The 24,591-nt window shown below is 37.3% G+C and overlaps 1 protein-coding gene across 1 annotated transcript in view; it reads left to right on the top strand.

Annotated features, from left to right (window-relative positions):
* TRHDE (thyrotropin releasing hormone degrading enzyme) overlaps positions 1–24,591 on the top strand; it is a 456,427-nt gene that overhangs the window by 263,379 nt on the left and 168,457 nt on the right. Inside the window, exon 6 of the mRNA XM_055587431.1 lies at positions 11,924–12,061. Coding sequence (XP_055443406.1) covers positions 11,924–12,061 — 138 coding nt within the window. The remainder of the gene's footprint in view (positions 1–11,923; positions 12,062–24,591) is intronic.

The following is a 24,591-nucleotide window of genomic DNA, read 5'->3' as shown; positions in this document are numbered from 1 at the left end:
ACATTTGAAGCACATTCAAGGTTATTCTGTAACACCCAGGATTATCATAATTAATAAATATATAAATGACTAATTGATAGTAACTTCTGCCATGTCAGTATTGCTCTATCTTAAAGGTTATTGAGTAAGTATGCAGGTTTTAAGGTTTAGAATTTGATTGAATACAATGCAGCCCATTTTGTGGTTCATCTTAGCATTTCCTCTTAACTGTGTCACATCTTGGATAATATGGGATATGACACGTTCAGCCTGGAAGTTACAAATGAAACATAAGTCAACTGAAGGGTGAGTCATTGAAGAGACTCACAGTTTAAGGCACTTTCTTTGTGTTAATCATGTTTGGGAGTATATCAGTTCATACAAACATGTGCAGGGGATTATTTGGGGTTATGAGAGCCTTAGAAAGTGATCCAAAATAGTCTTGTACAGATTTAGTTACTGTATTGACTGCTGCTGCTGCTAAGTAGCTTCAGTTGTGTCCAACTCTGTGCGACCCCATAGACGGCAGCCAACCAGGCTCCCCCATCCCTGGGATTCTCCAGGCAGGAACACTGGAGTGGGTTGCCATTGCCTTCTCCAATGGATGAAAGTGAAAAGTGAAAGTGAAGTCGCTCAGTCATGTGCGACTCTTAGTGACCCCATGGACTGCAGCCCACCAGGCTCCTCTGTCCATGGGATTTTCCAGGCAAGAGTACTGGAGTTGGGGTGCCATCGCCTTCTCCGACTGCATTGACTAAGGTGTCTTAAAGTGTTTGTCACTTGGCAGTGGATGAAATGTGGTTAATGGTTAAAAGAAATAAGAACATTAGGACAGTTTTGGTTACTGTAAGGCTTATGTGAAATTACAGAGTAATATTGTATGCTTTGGCCACCTGATGTGAAGAGCCAACTCACTAGAAAAGACCCTGATGCTGGGAAAGATTGAGGGCAGGAAGAGAAGGGGGTGACAGAGGATGAGATGTTTGGATGGCATCACTGACTCAATGGACATGACTTTGAGCATACTCTAGGAGATAGTGAAAGACAGGGAAGCCTGGGGTGCTCCAGTCCACGGGGTTGCAAGGAATCAGGCAGGAATTAGCGACTGAACAACTACAGAGATCTGCTCAGATAACTGTTTTTGTGTATCACTTTCTGTAAAAAGTTATGTGAATGAATACAGAAGTAAAATTTTCAGTGCAGTGCTTGTTTCATTATAGGCATTAATGCTTATAATGGTAATTATTTCTAAAATTAATATTAATGCCTATTTAAAGTATGTGTGTTTACATAAGTTTGACTTTAAGTGGACTGCTTTAACAACCTGCACATAAAAATGATTATCAACATCTTAGGCATGTGTATTTAAACATGAGATTTTTAAATGTTGATTTTTAAAGAATATTATATAGAAGTAACACTTATTTTCACTACATCTTTAGTTTTATTTCATTTATAATTTAGATATCTACAAAATATTAATTTTAATCAGCTAAATAATGAATAATATTTCACACAAGTATATCTAGCTAACTTTATATTTTTTTAATTTTATTTTATTTTTAAACTTTATTGTATTGGTTTTGCCAAATATTGAAATGAATCCGCCACAGGTATACATGTGTTCCCCATCCTGAACCCTCCTCCCTCCTCCATCCCTATACCATCCTTCTGGGTCATCCCAGTGCACCAGCCCCAAGCATCCAGTATCGTGCATTGAACCTGGACTGGCGACTCGTTCCATATATGATATTATACATATTTCAATGCCATTCCCCCAAATCATCCCACCCTCTCCCTCTCCCACAGAGTCCAAAAGACTGTTCTATACATCAGTGTCTCTTTTGCTGTCTCGTACACAGGGTTATTGTTACCATCTTTTTAAATTCCATATATATGTGTTAGTATACTGTATTGGTGTTTTTCTTTCTGGCTTACTTCACTCTGTATAATAGGCTCCAGTTTCATCCACCTCATTAGAACTGATTCAAATGTATTCTTTTTAATGGCTGAGTAATACTCCATTGTGTATATGTACCACAGCTTTCTTATCCATTCATCTGTTGATGGACATCTAGGTTGCTTCCATGTCCTGGCTATTATAAACAGTGCTGCGATGAACATTGGGGTACACGTGTCTCTTTCCCTTCTGGTTTCCTTAGCGTGTATGCCCAGCAGTGGGATTGCTGGATCATAAGGCAGTTCTATTTCCAGTTTTTTAAGGAATCTCCACACTGTTCTCCATAGTGGCTGTACTAGTTTGCATTCTAGCTAACTTTAAACTGAATAAATCTTAAAATAATTTTGGACATTTTAGAACTTTATAAAAGTATGTTGAAATATAAAATTACAGGAAAAATTCTTTTAATATTTAAGACACTTGGAGTCCAAATAATTTTTAATGTTTACAAATATTAAGATTGTGTTATGTGTCTATAAAAGATGTTAATTGCAAAGTCACAGCGATACAATATCACATAAATAAAACCTGATGAGTATCTTCCTCCAGTATGCTTGTTTTTCTTACTTGAATTTTTGATTACATTCCTATCCTTTAATTTGTCCTGACTTGAGTAAGTCATGAAGAACAAGAGGGAAGAGCCAAAACATGCACTACTAGGTATGTCTCTGTCCCTTTTTCTAGTCTCGTGTAAGCAGGAGGTTCGGGTTAGTAATGGCTCATGTGGTGTTTTGTCCAACCTATGAAGTCGTGAACGTGTTTATCTTATGGTAGTATAGATTTCCAAAGACACAAAATATGAATATATGCATGCATGCTCAGTCGTCTCCAACTCTGCAACCCCATGTATGGTAGCCTACCAGGCTCCTCTGTCCATGGAACTTCCCCATCAAAAATACTGGAGTGGGTTGCCATTTCCTACTCCAGGGGATCTTCCTGACCTATGGGTCAAACCTGCGTCTCCTGTGGCTCCTTCATTGCCAGGCAGATTCTTAACCACTATGCCACATGATAGTACAGATTTCCAAAGACACAAAACATGAATGACTTAGCTTCTTTTTTCTGTTTATGATGGATTACCGGCAATGGAGTCAACATGGTCAAGTCACTCAGTCATGTCCGACTCTTTGTGACCCCCTGAACCACAGCATTCCAGGCCTCCCTGTCCATCACCAACTCCCGGAGTCCACCCAAACCCATGTCCATCGAGTTGGTGATGCCATCCAGCCATCTCATCCTCTGTTGTCTACTTTTCCTCCTGCGCTCTATCTTTCCCAGCATCAGGGTCTTTTCAAATGAGTCAGCTCTTCGCATCAGGTGGCCAAAGTATTGGAGTTTCAGCTTCAACATCAGTCCTTCCAATGAACACCCAGAACTGATCTCCTTTAGAATGGACTAGTTGGAGCTCCTTGCAGTCCAAGGGGCTCTCAAGAGTCTTCTCCAACACCACAGTTCAAAGGCATCAATTCTTCAGTGCTCAGCTTTCTTTATAGTCCAACTCTCACATCCATACATGACCACAGGAAAAACCATAGCCTTGACTAGATGGACCTTTGTTGGCAAAGTAATGTCTCTGCTTTTGAATATGCTGTCTAGGTTGGTCATAACTTTCCTTCCAAGGAGTAAGCGTCTTTTAATTTCATGGCTGCAGTCACCATCTGCAGTGATTTTGGAGCCCAAAAAAATAAAGTCTGACACTGTTTCCACTGTTTCCCCATCTATTTCCCATGAAGTGGTGGGACCAGATGCCATGGTCTTCGTTTTCTGAATGTTGAGCTTTAAGCCAACTTTTTCACTCTCCTCTTTCACTTTCATCAACAAGCTTTTGAGTTCCTCTTTACTTTCTGCCATAAGGGTGGTGTCATCTGCATATCTGAGGTTATTGATATTTCTCCCGGCAATCTTGATTCCAGCTTGTGCTTCTTCCAGTCCAGCGTTCTCATGATGTACTCTGCATATAAGTTAAATAAACAGGGTGACAATATACAGCCTTGACGTACTCCTTTTCCTATTTGGAACCAGTCTGTTGTTTCATGTCCAGTTCTAAGTGTTGCTTCCTGACCTGCATATAGGTTTCTCAAGAGGCAGGTCAGGTGGTCTGGTATTCCCATCTCTTTCAGAATTTTCCACAGTTCATTGTGATCCATGTAGTACTTTGCTTGGCTGCTAATTTACCCATCAAATAGCACTAATGTGTTGTACATGTATCTATTTTCCCCATCATAAAGGGAGTTTCTTGGAGCTGGGAATTGTGCCCCAAATGCATTTGTTTCCCCAGCTTCTGACACGTGAAGGTTGCATGTACAAAGCCCTCAGTAAACACAAATGGAATTAGATTGTATTGTTCAAATGATTTTTGTCAGATATTCTTGTTCATTTGACACTATGCATTGGAAAAGTGCCTTTATCTATGTTCAAGAGATTATTGTCAACATTAAACCTGGAATAAAACATTGCTTTAAATAAACAAATGAAAACACTGAAAAAGGAAATACTTGTGTCTATTTGGTTATCTATATGTGTATCTACATACATATCTAAATATCTATGCCTAGGTCTATATTTATGTCTAAATCTATATTTGATTCATACATTCTGGAATTTGAAAGTAAATACCATGTTTGTTCACCACTGGTCATCACAAAATGGAACTAAATTGTAGATACTTTGTGATCACAGAGATAAAGCCCGTGCCTCATGCTGTTTGTGGGTGATTGTGCAATATGGCTCTATTTTGTTTTGAGTTGCTCCTCCCTCCAGCCCACCTTCCAGTATTCATAGTCATCTCTCTAAATATAGGTCTGATGATGTCGCTTCTTAATTCTAGTCTCCTAACTTGGCATTGAGGATCTTGATTTTGTTCTTGTCTGTCTCTCTGCACTAATCACTGTTCGTTTACCTGTTATACTCCCTGCCTTCTGCCGCAGAGCTCTGGAGCCCCCAAATAGGCCAGGCTGTTTCAAATCTCCATAACTTTCCCCATATACCAGATTTTTTTTTTCTGTCCAAAATGCCCTTTTCTACTATATTCTGGAAAACTCCAATCATCCTTAAAGATTCAACTCAAATTATCAGTTCAGAAGCTTTCTTTCCTTCTTCCAGGCAGACCAAATGACACCTTCTCTGTGAGGTCACGTCATATTCTGAACCTATTTCCATTTGTATATACAGCAGGTGTTATTAATATTTGTTTCATCTTTGTCTCTCATTCTACTAGTATAGACTCTCTGAAGTTGGATTCGTGTCTTTCTTTTTATGCTCAGAACTGGGTATACCACATGGGATATGGCAGATGCCCAACAAATATTTGTAGAACAAATCATCTTATTCAATCTTCACAACCATAGTGATAGTGAAGTCGCTCAGTCGTGTCTGACTCTTTGTTGATCCCATGGACAGTAGCCAACCAAGCTCCTCTGTCCATGGGATTTTCCAGGCAAGAATACTGGAGTGGGTTTCTGTTTCCTTCTCCAGGGGATCTTCCCGACCCAGGGATCGAACCCGGGTCTCCCTCATTGTAGGCAGACGCTTTACCGTCTGAGCCACCACCATACATGTTTACCAATGAGTGTGCTGAGGTCTGAAAAGACTGAGTAACTTGCTTGTGGCCAGACAGTAAAGTGAACGGCAGATATTTTTTTTCCAGTCTAGGACTCTGTCATCAACTTTCTAGCAGTGTTCTCATCTTTTCTCCCAGGAATAATGAAAGAGCCATTTATTTCAGATCTATCCTCCTAGATATGTGAAATCTAAAAAATGGTACAAATAAACTTATTCACAGAACAGAGTCATAGAGAGAAAACAAAGTTATGGCTACCAGGAGGTAAAGGGGGATAAAACGGGAGACTAGGACTAAATAACTAGGAAGGACCTACCATATAGTACAAGGAACACTACTCAATACTCTGTGACACGTATAGGAAAAGAATCTAAAAAAGATTATACCTAACTAGTTCACTTTGCTGTACAGCAGAAACTTACACAACATTTCAAATCATTAAAAAAATAAGCATTAAAATCATTTTAATAAAGATTAAATTAAAAAAATAAAATAGAGTCCTTGTGACTGCTCTGATGTAACCCATGTCTGCCTGGAGAGTTTTTCCCACTCTTTTTTGCCTATAAGCACCTCGCCACGTCTTGAATTGGCTCTCATCTCTTTGTCTATTTTGATATAGCTGACTTTCTTTGATTTCAATTCAGATTGATTTTTTTTTCTTTCCTTTCTGATGATGAATCAAAATGTCTGTCTGGTATTGCTCTTTACTAAAATTAGTCAGCCTTTCTTCATAAGAACTTCCCACCATCACCATGACTATAACTAGATCAGGCATATTCAGATCTTGACATGTTCAGGCAGAAGCCTTGATTTGGGGATATCAAGGAATTAATTTTTTCAAGTGTATCTGTGATGATAAGAATTCTTAATAACTCATTTTACATATACTACTAAATATCAGTATATGAAATGTTAGTATTGTAAGAAAAATATTTTAAAAGAGTTGGTTCTTTCTGAGACTTTATTTACATTGTTTAATGCAGATTGCTATTTATTGCAGAAAGCTGATAGGACTTGCCCTGTGTCGTAGACCTGGGCTCTTACTTTGAACTGCCTGTGCCACATTGCTTTCTGAAGGTTCGCTGGCACACTCCTGGCAGCATGTTGAAAACTGATCTTTTCAGCTTGCCCTCCAAACCAGACTTTATCCACTCCTTCGCTTCTGTCAGTCACATGCCCCGACCTTTATTCTGTCAATCTAACATCTTTTAAAAATCCATCAAGTCATTCTGTATACTTATTCACTGGACTCCCTCTTTACCCACTAGGGACCAAGGCCTCAGTGTCACTTGATCATTCATTCAAAGTCTCTTCAGATTCAAAAGTCCTTCAGTAACACCTGCTCTAATACATCATCACATGTCCCTCAGTACAATAACCAATTCCTGCCTCTCATTTCTACATGTATCAGCCACTCTGTATACCTCAGATAAGCTAATTTTGCGGAGACATTGCTTTTATTCTGTCACTATGTCTGCTACTGCCTATTTATTAAGACCAAACCTTCAACCCGGTATCTTAGGATTCAAACGGACTGGCTTTTCCCCCCATGTTTCCTCTGCCTGGATGTGCCCTTTTAAGTTGCTTTCCCCATTCATCTGAGTAGACTTTCATCCTTCAACAGCCCACTTTAATGTCACCTCCTCTGTGAAGCCTTTTCTGAACTAATTAATCATTTCATACTTCATGTTTTATAACACCCATCATATTATAATGCAGTTAGCTGTTTATCTTTCTCTTGTACTTTCTCTCCTGGTTTTGAGTTCTTTAAGGTTGAGGATGAAATGTTAGTTATGTATTTATTCCCAAAACACAGTTCAGTATCTGGCATTGTGTAGGAATTTATTTATTAAATGAATGTATGAATAGAATAATAATGACCTTCTTTTCCATGTGTTATTCTCAACTCTGTGCATTTGTTCACATTTTACTTTTCTGAAAAGGCTTTTACACTGTTCTCCAAAAATTCAAATGCTATATATTTTTGAAAATAGCTCAGCACAAATTGATGCACATATTCAGTATTATTGGGACTGTTTAAGTTTAGGCATGTATGTAACATCTCTAAGAAGTGTCTGTATCAGAATGGTAGGATTTATTGTTATTGCTAACAATAACTTCTTGTTAACAGATTTTAAAGTTCTCCATTTTGCCTATTGTTCTGCATTTTAAAAGTTGTAGAATGGGCTATCACAGTGTCCTTAAAATATCGAGTAAAATAAAAACTATTGACTCTACATTTTGAATATATTTTTCCCTGCACACAAACACACACACATGCACACAACTTTAAAGTCACTTCAAGGATCATATTCACTTCTACATTTTCCATTAAGCTTTCCATCAATAATTATACTTTACTGTTGTTTTTGTCTCAAAAATTTTTTTAAATATAAATTTATTTATTTTAATTGGAGGCTTATTACTTTACAATATTGTATTGGTTTTGCCATACATCAATATGAATCCACCACGGGTGTACACGTGTTCCCCATCCTGAACCCCACTCCCACCTCCCTCCCCATACCATCCCTCTGGGTCGTCCCAGTGCACCAGCCCCGAGCTTCCTGTATCCTGCATTGAACCTGGACTGGCAGTTCGTTTCATATATGATATTATACATGTTTCAGTGCCATTCTCCCAAATCATCCCACCCTCTCCCTCTCCCACAGAGTCCAAAAGAATGTCTCAAAATTTTTTAGCATTTCTAGTCTATGAGAGAAAACTATTATTTCATTCACTGTGGCTAACTTTTGTTTGTTCTTTTATTTCACATAAAATCCAGGATTTCTTTTGCTTTATTTTTAAACTTTCACAGTCTCACATCAACAGTAAGCAGTTGACTGTTATTAGGAATTTTCGCTATCGCTGTTTTTGTCATTGATAAGAGGGTAAAGGAGGGAAGGCTCTTGCCAGGGACTGACAAAGTAAAAATATTTCTTATTTTATAGTGACATGGATCTTTTATAAAAAATTAGCACCTTCTCTCTTGGAAGCTCTTTGTAGTTTTGTTAAATTGCATTTGCAATTTTCCGTTTTCCTTTTAGAAATTTTTCCTTTTTCCCCCTCAAGTTATTCTGTCTTTGAGCTTTGTGGAATGTCTTTTGCCAGGATTTTCTTTTTTCCTTTTTTTCCTTCTCTCTCTTTTAATCTCTTTTCAGTTCAGTTCAGCTGCTCAGTTGTGTCCAACTCTTTGAGACCCCATGAACTTCCTTTGTTTGCCCATCTATTTGCCATGAAGTGATGGGACCAGATGCCATGATCTTAGTTTTTTGAATGTTGAGTTTTAAGCCAACTTTTTTACTCCTCTTTCATTTTCATCAAGAGGCTCTTGAGTTCTTTGCTCTCTGCCATAAGGGCGGTGTTGTCTACATATCTGAGATTATAGATATTTCTCTCAGCAATCTTGATTCCAGATTAAATAAATTAAAATTAAAATCTTAATCTCTTTTAATGCCCCCTTTATCAGTCAGACAGTGTCATTCTCTCCAAAAATGCAGAGATGAATTTTTTGCTAACGACTCAACACTGCTCAATTTAAACCCTCCCTTTTGCAATTCCACTGACCAAAGATTTGTTTTTATTTTTCTCCAGAAGCATGAAGTAATATATCATCATTATTATATAAATATATAAGTATAGTTTCAATTCAGTTCATTTGCTCAGTCATGTTCAACTCTGCGACCCCATGGACCGCAGCATGCCAGGCCTCCCTGTCCATTACCAACTCCTGGAGTTCACTCAAACTCATGTCCATTGAGTCGGTGATGCCATCCAACCATCTTGTCCTCTGTCGTCCCCTTCTCCTCTCACCTTCAATCTTTCTCAACAACAGGGTCAGGTGGCCAAAGTATTGGAGCATCAGTCTTGGAGTATTGGAGCAAAGTATCCAGCATCAGTCCTTCCAACGAATATTCAGGACTGACTTCTTGTAGGATGGGCCGGTTGGATCTCCATTTTTGAAAGTTATCTTAGATTTAATTTTTATAATTACATGGTCATTTACTTTATACCATTTAACAAAATGTCATTTCCAGCAAACCAAGTTATGTTTGCTAAATTTTGATATTGACTAATATGTATTTATTGTTTCTAAATGTTAAAAATTAAGGTTAATGTAAGGCATTCTGTTAAGGTTTTCATTTTGCACTGTGATTTTTGATCAGATGTTTGAGTGAGGTAATGGAGCAATAATTATTATTTGAAGAGCTGTGTATTATTTGATCTTCAGAATGGACACCGCATCTTCAGTTGGTAGTTTTCATAAATAAAAATGTTCAGTTGTCAAGTTGAAGTATCATTATATATTCCATAATTCCTCATTAATACCAGTATCAAATAGCTTTAATGTGCATTTTAAAATTAAATGAGCAACAAGATTGCCTATCTGCTTAAAATTCTTGCTTTGGAAATATATGAATTTCTATTATCCTCTAAATCTAGGCCATTTGTCTGGGATCTTGTCTTTGTTTTCTGTGGACTTAAAATGGGCAATGTAAATGCCAGTTTTTTAATTCAAAATTTTAAATCACAAGGTCCAATTTCACTTTCTTCAGTTCATGTTGAATTAGGAACTCAGTTTAAGAAGAAATACAGTATTTTTTTGTGTAATACTTGTCATTTAATTCATTATAAGTTTGTATTTTTTATTGTAAGGTCTCTTAGGGTCTGAAGTATTCTTTTGGGGGTCAGAGTGACTTTTGGTTCAGTCACTGTAACACAGCCCTTTTTGATGGAGCACTGATGTGAAATTCTTAGATGAAAAATAAGGACCAAAGGAATTAAATATAAAGTCCACAGGCTATAAAAATAAGCTATTAGAAAATAAACCTTACAGTGATACTTGGATGACTAATTAAATTGATTAAACATGCTAAATTATTGAGCAAGTAAGTGATGATGAACAAAAATGTTGTTTTTAAAGCCAGATTTAAATTAATATGCTTATGCTTATTAATATGCTTAGGCTTATTAACACATATGCTTAGTTAACCATTCTTTTCTTAGTATATTTATTGTCCATTTCCAATTTTTAAAACCCAGAATTGGTGTAGTCTCAGCTTGAAATTACAGCTCACTCAGAAATCAAGCAATTTATCTGCTGGCCCAAAATTTGGAGGCTCCAGGAATGAGTTCAGAATTAGCTAGAGCAATTAAAGCACTGCAGTCTTTAATCTCTGTAATGATACTCCTCAGGTCCCAACTATCCAGGGGCTATTTAGCTCTCATTATCTCTTGCAACTTCTTTTTTCTCTCCTCCTCCCTCAATGAAGGCAGTAGGCTAGGCGGACTGATAACTGCCAGCATTTTTGTTAACAGAACCCAAGCTGTCTCTTTAAAGCAGACTTCTTTTTTTGGGGGGGAGGGGGTGTTAGTTTTTTTTTTTTTAATATAAATTTATTTATTTTAATTGGAGGCTAATTACTTTACCATATTGTATAAACAACAGAGAAGCACTTTTTTTTTTACAGTTTATTTCTAACATAGCAAGTCAGCTTTTATTAAAGCTAATACTGATGTCTCAGCAATGTACAGAGGTCTCACGATTTTGTCTATTTTCACAAGTTTTATGGTAATGAATTGTTAATACCTTTTGCTCTCTACTTTCTGAATTCACGTATCACATCCAGAGACATTACAGTTTGTTGTCAATAATGCCTCATTGTTTGTGGTGGTCTCTGAAGTTCGTTTAGAGAATAAGTGTTTGCATGCGTGTATTAGAGAGAGAATAAGTGAGACAGAGAGTGGAGGTAGGAACAGAAAGAGAATGGGTTGTTGAATGGACTGGAAAGAACAAATAGTGCTGAAATTCTGAGATTTAGTTATTATTCTTGTATTGAATGAACTTTAAAAAGGTTATTTGGGACTGGAATTTTAGATTTGACCCTGCAGAACATATGAACATGCTGTGTATGCTTAATCAGCCAGTCATGTCCAACTCTTTGCGACCCCATAGACTGTAGTCCACCAGGTTCCTCTGTCCATGGGGATTCTCCAGGCAAGAATACTGGAGTGGGTTGCCTTGCCCTCCTCCAGGGGATCTTCCCAACCCAGGGGTTGAATCCAGGTCTCCCTACCATCTGAGCCACCAGGGCAGCCCATAAGCAAGCTGAGTCAGTTTCATTTATGTGCCCACTCTCAAATTTGCTTTAACCACTGTTAAAACACAGAGTCCATTGTTTCTATTTAGGGCCTATTGTAGCTCATTGGTGGTGTTTCATGTTGTGCTCAAATCAGCCACTTTTATTTTAGAGTGACTTAAGAGGCGTTTTATTTACTGGTTTCTCTTTATAGTTAAATCTTATCTAATAGGCTGATGAGCATCATCAATTCAGCAATACACTGAACATTCGGTTCATATTATCACCCATATTCTGTCATAACCACGAATCACCTGTGATGTTGTTCCACCTACTGTATTGCAGGAAAAACAGAGGTTTCTGACGGATGTTCTACATGAAGTGATGCTGCTTGACGGCTTGGCCAGTTCCCATCCAGTATCACAGGAAGTGCTACGGGCGACAGATATTGACAGGGTGTTTGACTGGATCGCATATAAAAAGGTGGGAATAGATAAGACCCAATTGCCAAGTGGGTATTTCACTCTCCTGGCCAAACTCGTTCATGCTAGATATATATTTTTCTCTTCTTTTTTGGCGAATAGACATGGATTGTGAGAAAATATAGTCACTAGGTTCATGTCATTTTATGAGTTAGGGTTTTGCTTTATAAACCAGTAAAATATGTGCCAAATAATGCATAGAAATATTGGAAGTATTAATGAGATAAATATTTGAAGTCTTGATATGAAGCTGCTGTACAGATGGCATTATGTAAATGTCAGGTTTTATTGTTATTAATAAGACAGCTGACCTATGTAGTGACAAATTATGTCCCACCTGTGCCCCTAATACTTTTTGATTGGCTGCTACAAATGGGTATAGGCAGTGACATGACATACGTATTTTATAAACATTATTTAAGGATGATTTGGGGAATTAACCATGTTTCCTGGATAATAATAAATAATAAATAAATAATAATAAATGAAATCTTAAAGAATAGGTGTTGAATGGCAAAGATTTTGGACCAATGACTAGACATCTGTAGAAATAATATATATTATGAATTTTTTTTCCATCATTACTTGTGTTAGAATTTTTCTTTATATCTCTATCCTTTAGTTTTTCTAATTTTAACATAAGCAGCTACATCTCAGTGTTAAACACTTGAAGTGGAAATGAAAGTCACTCAGTCATGTCTGACTCTTTGTGACCCAATGGACTATACAGTCCATGGAATTCTCCAGGCTAGAATACTGGAGTAAGTAGCCTTTTCCTTCTCCAGGCGATCTTCCCAACCCAGGGATTGAACCTAGGTCTCCCACTTTGCAGGTGGATTCTTTACCAGCTGAGCCACAAGGGAAGCCTGTTAAAAACTTAACAGCCACTTAATACTTGTTAAAATAATTTTAAATTTTACTCTGTCTTTGGTGTAGATTGGATTGCATTTATTGGGATTTCTGTATACTTTATTGATTTAATAATGTTTAAGTTTGAAAATAAGTTGCTAATATTCTTTCTGAAAAACAAGCTATTCTCTTTATGACTAGAGATCAAATAATGATTCACCAGAATTCTTTGGTGCACTAATTTGGATATTTGGTTTCACACCCAGGAAAAGACTGTGTCAATGATTATTAGTTAATATTGTTTGCTATAATATGTAAAGATGCAAATTGTGTTAAAAAATATCTTTTTGAAGTCACTATCACTGCATTGGCTCAAAAAGGATATTTTTGATGCTTTATAAAAATAAGTGAAAGTGTATAACCATATTTAAAGTGTGTAGTGTTAATGTATTTATTTTACAAATTAAATAAATAAAGTATATATTAATTTTTATATATGATATTTTGGGCTCATTCAGCTATATTGATTCCTAAAATATAATGCAGAAAATTCATTAACTTAGCTGGAGACAAGTCTAGTTTTTTCCCACCTAACTACCAATTCCAAAAGACTATTTGTAAATACCAATTCAAATTATGTATGATAATATTAGGAAAATGTTATTTTGATTAAATATGTTAATAGATGTGCTTTTACATGTAAGTTAACATTTATTCCAGATTTCATATATTTGAGTAATTTTGTATTTATTCAAGAAGGCCAAGACTCAAAAACAGTAGGAAAGAAGGAATTCACAATGATTGTTATTTTACCCTCTCTACATTTTGGTGCAAAGGCTTATCAATTTACAAATGTGATCAAGAGCAAACTGAGCCAAGATCCTCAGGACCATCATCAGAAAGGACACTGGCTTATTTGCCTCTACCCATGTATCTTTATTTTTAATTTTTTTGAGAAATAGCTGATAAATATAATTGTGTATAATTAAAGTATACAGTGTGATGACTTGATATACATATACATTGTGAAGTGATTACCAAGATCAAGATAATTAACACATATGTCACCTCACCTAACATTTTTGGGGAGTGGGTAGTGAGGATGCCTAAGATCTATCTCTGCAACTTTCAAGTATATAACATTGTATTATTAACTGTGGTCACAGTGCTATACATGAGTATTGGAATTTATTCTTCTTACAAGTGAAAATTTGTAGTTTGACTTATATCACCCAATTTCCCCTTTCCCCTAGCCCTTGGAAACCACCATTCTATTCTTTGTTTCTATTCAAACGGCTTTTTTTTTTTTTTTTTAGATTTTATATATGCTTAACACATAACCTATGTATTAATATTTGTCTTTCTCTGGCTTATTTTACTTAGCATAATGACCTTCAGGTTAATCCATGTCAAAAATGGTAGGATTGACTTCCTTTTATTACTGAATAAAATTCAATTATATATATATATCACATTTTCTTAACCCATTCATCTGTTGAAAGACATTTAGATTGTTTTGATATCTTGGTTATCATAGAACATGCTGAAAGGAACAAAGAAACATGGATGTGCAGATACCCTCCTGAAGATACTGGCTTAAATTCCTTTGAAGGTATAGGAGTGGGATTGCAAGATCCTATGGTTGTCTGATTTCTGATATCTTTAACCTCCATAGTGTTTTCTGCAATGGCTGTACCAATTTACATTCCCACTAACATTACATAAGCATTCTCTTTTTTTTTTTTTTTTTTTTTTTTAGTATTCTTTTTTTTTTTTTGTTTGTTTTTTTAATTTTATTTTATTTTTAAACTTTACATAACTGTATTAGATTTGCCAAATATCAAAATGAATCTGCCACAGGTATACATGTGTTCCCCATCCTGAACCCTCCTCCCTCCTCCCTCCCCATTCCATCCCTCTGGGTCATCCCAGTGCACCAGCCCCAAGCATCCAGTATCGTGCATCGAACCTGGACTGGCAACTCATTTCATACATGATATTTACATGTTTCAATGCCATTCTCCCAAATCTTCCCACCCTCTCCCTCTCCCACAGAGTCCATAAGACTGTTCTATACATCAGTGTCTCTTTTGCTGTCTTGTACACAGGGTTATTGTTACCCTCTTTCTAAATTCCATATATATGCGTTAGTATACTGTATTGGTGTTTTTCTTTCTGGCTTACTTCACTCTGTATAATAGGCTCCAGTTTCATCCACCTCGTTAGAACTGATTCAAATGTATTCTTTTTAATGGCTGAATAATACTCCATTGTGTATATGTACCACAGCTTTCTTATCCATTCATCTGCTGATGGACATCTAGGTTGCTTCCATGTCCTGGCTATTATAAACAGTGCTGCGATGAACATTGGGGTACTCGTGTCTCTTTCCCTTCTGGTTTTCTCAGTGTGTATGCCCAGCAGTGGGATTGCTGGATCATAAGGCATGTCTATTTCCAGTTTTTTAAGGAATCTCCACACTGTTCTCCATAGTGGCTGCACTAGTTTGCATTCCCACCAACAGTGTAAGAGGGTTCCCTTTTCTCCACACCCTCTCCAGCATTTATTACTTGTAGACTTTTGGATCGCAGCCATTCTGACTGGTGTGAAATGGTACCTCATAGTGGTTTTGATTTGCATTTCTCTGATAATGAGTGATGTTGAGCATCTTTTCATGTGTTTGTTAGCCATCTTTATGTCTTCTTTGGAGAAATGTCTATTTAGTTCTTTGGCCCATTTTTTGATTGGGTCATTTATTTTTCTGGAGTTGAGCTGTAGGAGTTGCTTGTATATTCTCGAGATTAGTTGTTTGTCAGTTGCTTCATTTGCTATTATCTTCTCCCATTCTGAAGGCTGTCTTTTCACCTTGCTAATAGTTTCCTTTGATGTGCAGAAGCTTTTAAGGTTAATTAGGTCCCATTTGTTTATTTTTGCTTTTATTTCCAATATTCTGGGAGGTGGGTCATAGAGGATCCTGCTGTGATGTATGTCAGAGAGTGTTTTGCCTATGTTCTCCTCTAGGAGTTTTATAGTTTCTGGTCTTACGTTTAGATCTTTAATCCATTTTGAGTTTATTTTTGTGTATGGTGTTAGAAAGTGTTCTAGTTTCATTCTTTTACAAGTGGTTGACCAGAGTTCCCAGCACCACTTGTTAAAGAGATTGTCTTTAATCCATTGTATATTCTTGCCTCCTTTGTCGAAGATAAGGTGTCCATATGTGCGTGGATTTATCTCTGGGCTTTCTATTTTGTTCCATTGATCTATATTTCTGTCTTTGTGCCAGTACCATACTGTCTTGATAACTGTGGCTTTGTAGTAGAGCCTGAAGTCAGGTAGGTTGATTCCTCCAGTTCCATTCTTCTTTCTCAAGATCGCTTTGGCTATTCGAGGTTTTTTGTTTTTCCATACAAATTGTGAAATTATTTGTTCTAGCTCTGTGAAGAATGCTGTTGGTAGCTTGATAGGGATTGCATTGAATCTATAGATTGCTTTGGGTAGTATACTCATTTTCACTACATTGATTCTTCCAATCCATGAACATGGTATATTTCTCCATCTGTTAGTGTCCTCTTTGATTTCTTTCACCAGTGTTTTATAGTTTTCTATATATAGGTCTTTAGATTCTTTAGGTAGATATATTCCTAAGTATTTTATTCTTTCCGTTGCAATGGTGAATGGAATTGTTTCCTTAATTTCTCTTTCTGTTTTCTCATTATTAGTGTATAGGAATGCAAGGGATTTCTGTGTGTTGATTTTATATCCTGCAACTTTACTATAGTCATTGATTAGTTCTAGTAATTTTCTGGTGGAGTCTTTAGGGTTTTCTATGTAGAGGATCATGTCATCTGCAAACAGTGAGAGCTTTACTTCTTCTTTTCCAATTTGGATTCCTTTTATTTCTTTTTCTGCTCTGATTGCTGTGGCCAAAACTTCCAAAACTATGTTGAATAGTAATGGTGAAAGTGGGCACCCTTGTCTTGTTCCTGACTTTAGAGGAAATGCTTTCAATTTTTCACCATTGAGGATAATGTTTGCTGTGGGTTTGTCATATATAGCTTTGATTATGTTGAGGTAGGTTCCTTCTATTCCTGCTTTCTGGAGAGTTTTGATCATAAATGGATGTTGAATTTTGTCAAAGGCTTTCTCTGCATCTATTGAGATAATCATATGGTTTTTATTTTTCAATTTGTTAATGTGGTGTATTACATTGATTGATTTGCGGATATTGAAGAATCCTTGCATCCCTGGGATAAAGCCCACTTGGTCATGGTGTATGATCTTTTTAATGTGTTGTTGGATTCTGATTGCTAGAATTTTGTTAAGGATTTTTGCATCTATGTTCATCAGTGATATTGGCCTGTAGTTTTCTTTTTTTGTGGGATCTTTGTCAGGTTTTGGTATTAGGGTGATGGTGGCCTCATAGAATGAGTTTGGAAGTTTACCATCCTCTGCAATTTTCTGGAAGAGTTTGAGCAGGATAGGTGTTAGCTCTTCTCTAAATTTTTGGTAGAATTCAGCTGTGAAGCCGTCTGGACCTGGGCTTTTGTTTGCTGGAAGATTTTTGATTACAGTTTCAATTTCCGTGCTTGTGATGGGTCTGTTAAGATTTTCTATTTCTTCCTGATCGAGTTTTGGAAAGTTGTACTTTTCTAAGAATTTGTCCATTTCTTCCACGTTGTCCATTTTATTGGCATATAATTGTTGATAGTAGTCTCTTATGATCCTTTGTATTTCTGTGTTGTCTGTTGTGATCTCTCCATTTTCATTTCTAATTTTATTGATTTGATTTTTCTCCCTTTGTTTCTTGATGAGTCTGGCTAATGGTTTGTCAATTTTATTTATCCTTTCAAAGAACCAGCTTTTGGTTTTGTTGATTTTTGCTATGGTCTCTTTTGTTTCTTTTGCATTTATTTCTGCTCTAATTTTTAAGATTTCTTTCCTTCTGCTAACCCTGGGGTTCTTCATTTCTTCCTTTTCTAGTTGCTTTAGGTGTAGAGTTAGGTTATTTATTTGACTTTTTTCTTGTTTCTTGAGGTGTGCCTGTATTGCTATGAACTTTCCCCTTAGGACTGCTTTTACCGTGTCCCACAGGTTTTGGGTTGTTGTGTTTTCATTTTCATTCGTTTCTATGCAAATTTTGATTTCTTTTTTGATTTCTTCTGTGATTTGTTGGTTATTCAGCAGCGTGTTGTTCAGCCTCCATATGTTGGATTTTTTAATAGTTTTTCTCCTGTAATTGAGATCTAATCTTACTGCATTGTGGTCAGAAAAGATGCTTGGAATGATTTCTATTTTTTTGAATTTACCAAGGCAAGCTTTATGGCCCAGGATGTGATCTATCCTGGAGAAGGTTCCATGTGCGCTTGAGAAGAAGGTGAAATTCATTGTTTTGGGATGAAATGTCCTATAGATATCAATTAGGTCTAACTGGTCTATTGTATCGTTTAAAGTTTGTGTTTCCTTGTTAATTTTCTGTTTAGTTGATCTATCCATAGGTGTGAGTGGGGTATTAAAGTCTCCCACTATTATTGTGTTATTGTTAATTTCTTCTTTCATACTTGTTAGCATTTGTCTTACATACTGCGGTGCTCCCGTGTTGGGTGCATATATATTTATAATTGTTATATCTTCTTCTTGGATTGATCCTTTGATCATTATGTAGTGACCATCTTTGTCTCTTTTCACAGTCTTTGTTTTAAAGTCTATTTTATCTGATATGAGTATTGCTACTCCTGCTTTCTTTTGGTCCCTATTTGCATGGAAAATCTTTTTCCAGCCCTTCACTTTCAGTCTGTATGTGTCCCCTGTTTTGAGGTGGGTCTCTTGTAGACAACATATGCAGGGGTCTTGTTTTTGTATCCATTCAGCCAGTCTTTGTCTTTTGGTTGGGGCATTCAACCCATTTACGTTTAAGGTAATTACTGATAAGTATGACCCCGTTGCCATTTACTTTATTGTTTTGGGTTCGAATTTATACACAATTTTTGTGTTTCCTGTCTAGAGAATATCCTTTAGTATTTGTTGGAGAGCTGGTTTGGTGGTGCAGAATTCTCTCAGCTTTTGCTTGTCTGAAAAGCTTTTGATTTCTCCTTCATACTTGAATGAGATCCTTGCTGGGTACAATAATCTGGGCTGTAGATTATTTTCTTTCATCATTTTAAGTATGTCTTGCCATTCCCTCCTGGCTTGAAGAGTTTCTATTGAAAGATCAGCTGTTATCCTTATGGGAATTCCCTTGTGTGTTATTTGTTGTTTTTCCCTTGCTGCTTTTAATATTTGTTCTTTGTGTTTGATCTTTGTTAATTTGATTACTATGTGTCTTGGGGTGTTTCGCCTTGGGTTTATCCTATTTGGGACTCTCTGGGTTTCTTGGACTTGGGTGATTATTTCCTTCCCCATTTTAGGGAAGTTTTCAACTATTATCTCCTCAAGTATTTTCTCATGGTCTTTCTTTTTGTCTTCTTCTTCTGGGACCCCTATGATTCGAATGTTGTAGCGTTTAATATTGTCCTGGAGGTCTCTGAGATTGTCCTCATTTCTTTTAATTCGTTTTTCTTTTATCCTCTCTGATTCATTTATTTCTACCATTCTATCTTCTAATTCACTAATCCTATCTTCTGCCTCTGTTATTCTACTATTTGTTGCCTCCAGAGTGTTTTTAATTTCACTTATTGCATTATTCATTATATATTGACTCTTTTTTATTTCTTCTAAGTCCTTGTTAAACCTTTCTTGCATCTTCTCAATCCTTGCCTCCAGGCTATTTATCTGTGATTCCATTTTAATTTCAAGATTTTGGATCAATTTCACTATCATTATTCGGAATTCTTTATCAGGTAGATTCCCTATCTCTTCCTCTTTGGTTTGGTTTGGTGGGCATTTATCCTGTTCCTTTATCTGCTGGCTATTCCTCTGTCTCTTCATCTTGTTTAAATTGCTGAGTTTGGGGTGTCCTTTCTGTATTCTGGCAGTTTGTGGAGTTCTCTTTATTGTGGCGTTTCCTCGCTGTGTGTGGGTTTGTACAGGTGGCTTGTCAAGGTTTCCTGGTTAGGGAAGCTTGTGTCGATGTTCTGGTGGATGGAACTGTATTTCTTCTCTCTGGAGTGTAATGAAATGTCCAGTAATGAGTTATGAGATGTCTATGGTTTTGGGGTGACTTTGGGCAGCCTGTATCTTGAAGCTCAGGGCTGTGTTCCTTTGTTGCTGGAGAATTTGCTTGTTATGTCTTTCCCTGGAACTTGTTGGCCCTTGTGTGGTGCTTGGTTTCAGTGTCGGTATGGAGGCGTTTGATGAGCTCCTGTCAATTAATGTTCCTTGGAGTCAGGAGTTCCCTGGAGTCAGGGATTGGACTTAAGCCTCCTACTTCCAGTTATCGGTCTTAATTTTACAGTAGTTTCAAAACTTCTCCTTCTATCCAGCACCACTGATAAAACATCTACGTTAAAGATGAAAAGTTTCTCTACTGTGAGGGTCACTCAGAGAGGTTCACAGCGTTACATGGAGAAGAGAAGAGGGAGGAGGGAGTTAGAGGTGACCCAAATGAGATGAGGTGGAATCAATAGTGGAGAGAGTGGGCTAGCCAGTAGTCACTTCCTTATGTGCACTCCACAACTGGACCACTCAGAGATGTTCACGGAGTTATACAGGGAAGAGAAGAAGGAGGCAGGAGACAGAGGTGGCCAGAAGGATAAAAGGGGGAAATGAAAAGGCGGGAGACAGATCCAGCCAGTAATCAGTTCCTTAAGTGTTCTCCACCGTCTGGAACACACAGAAATTCACAGAGTTGGGTAGAGTAGAGAGGGGTTAGGGAGGAGATACAGGTGACCTGGTGGAGAAAATGGAGAGTCCAAAGGGAGAGAGAGCAGTCAAGCCAGTAATCTCATACACTAGTGAAAAATGGGTCCTGAAGATTGGGTTCTTAAAGGTACAAAATTGGTAACAAATACATAAAAACAAAAATTAGAAATTAGAGTAGAGTTTGGAATTTCAAAAATGCGATGTTAATGAAAAGGAGAAGGAAAAGAATGAGAGAAAAAACGAACAAAGAAAAACAAACAAGGTCGTGAAAGTAATAAAGAAACTACAGGTACAAAATTGATAACTAATACCAAACAGCAAAAATTAAAAATCCAGAGTAGAGTTTGGAATTTCAAAAATACAACGTTAAGAAAAAAAAAAAAAAAAAAAGAAGAAGAAGAAAAATAAAGAGAGAAAACAAACAAACCAACAAAAACAATGTCGCAAAAATTATAAAGAAAATACAGGTACAAAATTGATATCAAATACCAAAAAGCATAAATTAAAAATCTTGAGTAGAGTTTGGAATTGCAGATATACGATGTTATATAAAAGAAGAAGAGAAAGAAACAGAGGAAAAAAAAAAAAAAGTCACAGCAATTATGAAAAAAACTATAGGTACAAAATTGATAACATATATCAAAAGGCTAAAATTAAAAATCTAGAGTAGAGTTTGGAATTTCAAAAATGCAATGTTAAAGAAAAGAAGAAAAAGAAAAAAGAAAAAAAAAAAAAAAAAAAAAAAAACCACGGTCAAAAAATTATAAAATATATATATGAAGTTTGCTGAAGAAGAAAAAAAAAAAAAAAAAAAATAGGGTCTTTTTTTTTTTTTGCAAAGTAATAGTTATAAAAGTGAAAATTAAAGGACAATAGAGGACTTAAAAAAATTTTTTTTTTAATTAAAAAAAAAAAAGAAAGAAAGAAAGATTGATCGTAAAAATAGTAAAAATATATCTAGGTCTTTCTCTGGTTTTGTTGTGAGTATTGTGGGTTCAGTTCATTTTTGGCAGTTCCTTAGTCCGACTTATATTTCTCAAGATCTATAGGCCCCTTCCTATGTAATCCGTAGTAACCACAGGGTTTTAATCTATGGCCTGTAGCTTCCAAGGCGTTTCCCTCTGTTAGAGCTTCTTCTGTTTGCTGGTCTCTTCAGTGTCTGGTTCCCGCCCTGACACAAAGGGGACGGTGGAGGACCCTATTTTTTTTTTTTTTTTTTTTTAATTTAGGCTCACTTGTTCAGCCGCGCTGTGTGGAGGGAGGGAGGGATGCTGCAAACAGATAACACTGGCGTGCGCTCGAAGTGCCTCGGCCACACTGGGTCTGCCCCCGCTCACGGCGCGTGTAACCTCCCTGCCCACACTGCTTGGGCTCTAGGTTGTTCTGCCGGGAACAATCAGAGGCCGGCCCTGGACTGAGCTCCCAGGTCCAAGCCGCTCAGGTTCAGGCACTCGGGTAGTCCTCAGAGGCGCAGACTCGGTTGGGCCTGCGTTTTGTGTTCTTCCCAGGTCGAGCAGCTCAGGCGATGAGGTGCTTGGCGGGCGCCAATGCTGCGACTTATCGCCTCCCCGCCACTCGGTTATCTGGGTGTAAAACCGGCGCACCTTCTCAGGCAGATGTTGACCGTCCAGACCCCCAAGAAGTTTTAGTTAGCAAAGAAGCCTGCTTACAGTTTTATAGATAGTGTCTCTCTGGGGCTGCGATTGCCCCCTTCCGGCTCTGGTTGCCTGTCACCGGAGGGGGAGGTCTGCAGCCGGCTATCTCTGTTCAGTCCTTTGTTCTGTGCGCGGGCCTGGCGGTGTCTTAGGTTAGGGCTGGCTTTTCGCGTGGTAGATATCCCACAGTCTGGTTTGCTAGCCCAAATTATTTCGCTCAGATAGCGCTCAGGACATTCGGCCCGATTCTTACTCTAAGGGACACAGCCCGTGCCGCACTTCCCTGCCCAGCCCCCGCTTGCTAATGCCGTGTGCAGGCGTCTGCGCTGCTTCTCCGCTGGGGGAGTTCCTGTAGGGCTCACAATCCGCGATTTTTAATTGTTTATTTTTTTTTTTCCCTTCCCTTTTATGTTGCCCTCTGTGCTTCCAAAGCTCGGCACAGATTCGGCAGTGAGAGGGTTTCCTGGTGTTTGGAAACTTCTCTCTTTTTAAGACTCCCTTCCCGGGACGGAACTCCGTCCCTCCCTCTTTTGTCTCTTTTTTTGTCTTTTATATTTTTTCCTACCTCCTTTCGAAGAGTTGGGCTGCTTTTCTGGGTGCCTGATGTCCTCTGCCGGCATTCGGAAGTTGTTTTGTGGAATTTACTCGATGTTTAAATGCTCTTTTGATGAATTTGTGGGGGAGAAAGTGTTCTCCCCGTCCTACTCCTCCGCCATCTTGGCTCCTCCTCCAAGCATTCTCTTTTCTTCACATCCTTGTTAGCATGTATTATCTCTTGCTTTTTTGATAATAGCCATCACAGGTATGAAGTGATATCTTGTGGTTTTGATCTGCATTTTGGTGATGATTAATGATGTAGAGCATTTTTTCATATAACTAATGGACATTAGTATGTCTTTTTTGGAAAAATGTCTATTCAGGTCCTTTGCCCATTTTTAAATTCTATTATTATTTTATTTTTGCAATTGAATTGTATGAGTTTTTTATATTTATTTTGGATATTAACCCTTTATCAGATATGTGATTTGCTAATGTTTTCTCTCATTCTTCAAGTTGTCTTTCCAATTTATTATTTGCTTTGCTGTGCCAAAGCTCTTCAGTTTGATGTAGTTCAGTTTGTTTACTTTGACTTTTATTGGCTGTGCTCTTAGTCTCTTATCTGATTAATCATTGCTTAGACCAATATTGGGCTTCCCAGGTGGTGCTAGTGGTGAAGAACATGCCTGCCAATGCAGGAGACAAGAAACGTGGCTTTGACACCTGGGTTAGGAAGATCCCCTGGAGGAGGGCATGGCAACTCACTCCGTATTCTTGCCTGGAGAATTCCATGGACAGAGGAGCCTGGTGGGCTACAGTCCATAGGTCTCAAAGAGTCAAACATGACTGAAGTGACATAGCATGCATGCAAGACCAATGTCAAGCATCTTTCCCCCTATATTTTCTTCTAGGAGTTTTATGGTTTCTCATCTTACATTTAAGTTTGTGACCCATTTCAAGTTCATTTTGTTGAGTGGTATAAGAGAAGTGTCCAGTTTCCTTCTTATGCATCTAGATGTCCAGTTTTACCACATCATTCATAGAAGTTACTAATCTTTCTCCTTTGTGTGTTCTTAGTGCTCTTGTCAAGAATCAGTTCACCATATATTTATGACTCATATCTGGAATCTTTGTTCTGCTCCACTGGGTCCATGTACCTGTTGCCAGAACTATGCTTCTTTGATTACTGTAGCTTTGTATATGGCTCAAAATCAGGAATGATGATGCTTCCAAGTTTGTTCTTCTTTCTCAGGTTAACTTTTGCTATTTGGGGTCTTTTATGGCTCCATACAAATTTTAGGATAATTTTTGTCTATTTCTGTGGAAAATGGAATTTTAATAAGGATTATATTGAATTTGTAGATCATTTTCAATAGTATGGAGATTTTCACAGTATTAATTTTTCAGTCTAAGATCATAGGATATCTTTCCATTTATTTGTGTCTTCTTCAGTTACTTTCACCAATATCTCATAGTTCTCAGTGTATAATCTTTTACTTCCTTGGTTCAGTTTATTTACAAGGATTTTATTGGTTTTGATGCTATTCTAAATGGGATTGCTTTCTTAATTTCTCTTTCAGATAGTTCATTGTTAGTGTTTAGGAAAACAGCTAATTTCTGTATGTTGACTTTGTATCCTGCAATTCCAGTGAATTAATTCATTCGTTGTAACCATTTGTGTGTGTGTGTGTGT

The sequence above is a fragment of the Bubalus kerabau genome, chromosome 1, assembly GCF_029407905.1.
Source record: "Bubalus kerabau isolate K-KA32 ecotype Philippines breed swamp buffalo chromosome 1, PCC_UOA_SB_1v2, whole genome shotgun sequence".
NCBI classification, from domain to species: domain Eukaryota; kingdom Metazoa; phylum Chordata; class Mammalia; order Artiodactyla; family Bovidae; genus Bubalus; species Bubalus kerabau.
This window is presented reverse-complemented; position numbering and strand designations above follow the sequence as displayed.